We start from the raw sequence: 1,585 nt of genomic DNA on the forward strand, positions 1-1,585 counted from the left end.
GACGAACATACCACTTGAAGAAACAATATACAGAAGATACTTAGAAGATCCTATTTTCCTGAATTCAAACAAAAAGACGGTTCTTGTTGTTATCCTAAAAGAAAAAGTTGATAATCACGTGAACCAACCCTACCTCAAAATATCTATCTATTCAACATACATCATCTATGAGAATTTTTTTTTATCCATAGTGAATCTATATATACCAACAGTAATAACATTTTCACCATTCCACTCTCTATATAATGAACTAAATCCACCACAAAAACTCACACAAAACAAGCAACCCTATCACCAACAAAATGAAGATGATTCTAACTATCTTCTTCATTTTCTCTCTTCTTTCCCTCTCCCATGCATCAGTAGTAGATTTCTGCGTAGCAGATTACAATGCACCAAACGGCCCAGCCGGATATTCTTGCAAAACACCCAAAAAAGTTACCGCCGATGACTTCGTCTTCCACGGCCTAGCCACAAGTGGAAACACCACTAACATTATCAAAGCCGCCGTTACACCTGCATTCGACGCACAATTTCCTGGCGTAAACGGACTTGGAATCTCCATTGCGCGTTTAGATTTAGCTCCAGGTGGAGTTATTCCACTTCACACTCACCCCGGTGCTTCAGAAGTATTGGTTGTTATTCAAGGAACAATTCTTGCTGGTTTTGTTTCATCTGCTAACGTTGTTTACCTTAAAACACTTAACAAAGGTGATGTGATGGTTTTTCCACAAGGTTTGTTGCATTTCCAAATTAACAGTGGTCGTTCTAATGCGCTTGCTTTTGTTAGCTTTAGTAGTGCTAATCCTGGTTTACAGATATTGGATTTCGCTTTGTTTAAGAGCGATTTTCCTACTGAGTTGATTACTGCAACTACTTTTCTTGATGCTGGTTTAGTGAAGAAGCTTAAAGGTGTTCTTGGAGGCAGTGGTTAATTAAACTACGTTGTTATCCATGAGAGAATGAGGATTTAGGATTCCTGTGTTCTCTTTTAATTGTTGTTGAACTTGTTTCGTTGTGTTGTTTGTTGTTGTGTTGTGTCAATGTTGTTAGTTTTTTGAATGATGGTAACTTTATAAATTTGTGAGATGAGATGAATAAATGTAAGTGAAGTATTATCAAAACTGCTTTTTATAGATTCAATTTCTTCCTTTTCCCATTATGAATTGCATTCAATAGAATAATATTACTCCCTAATTCAAAATAAATGTTATAGTTGACACTTTCACGCATATTAAAAAAATGTAATAAATAAAATAGAGAGAATGACAATTTTATCAAATTATTCTTATTTATTATGGGTGTATTTTTATTATCATTAATGTAATATGAGAGAAATAATAAATGAAAAGTATTAATTAGAGAGTACAATTGAGAGATAAAAACTAAAATTGTATTGAAAACTAAAAAGAACACTTAGAATAAATAATTTTTTACAAAATGTAACATTTATTTTTGGGCAGAAGGAATACTATATTAGGGTGCCTCCTTAACACAAGCTTCCCATTCATATTCTCCATTCTTGTTGTGCCGTCAAGAGGATGTGATGTGAGTATGAATGATATCCGGATGTAACTTGTTGAAA

General features: G+C 33.8%; 1 protein-coding gene across 1 annotated transcript; it reads left to right on the plus strand.

The window, feature by feature from the left end:
- Positions 1–257: 257 nt before the first annotated feature.
- On the plus strand, positions 258–1,157 carry LOC131640428 (auxin-binding protein ABP19a-like). The gene has a single exon (XM_058910825.1). It carries the CDS (start codon positions 303–305, stop codon positions 933–935), a length of 633 nt encoding a protein of 210 aa, XP_058766808.1. The 5' UTR covers positions 258–302; the 3' UTR covers positions 936–1,157.
- Positions 1,158–1,585: the final 428 nt, after the last annotated feature.

This window comes from Vicia villosa, unplaced genomic scaffold (genome assembly GCF_029867415.1).
Source record: "Vicia villosa cultivar HV-30 ecotype Madison, WI unplaced genomic scaffold, Vvil1.0 ctg.003122F_1_1, whole genome shotgun sequence".
Classification (NCBI taxonomy): Eukaryota; Viridiplantae; Streptophyta; class Magnoliopsida; order Fabales; family Fabaceae; genus Vicia; species Vicia villosa.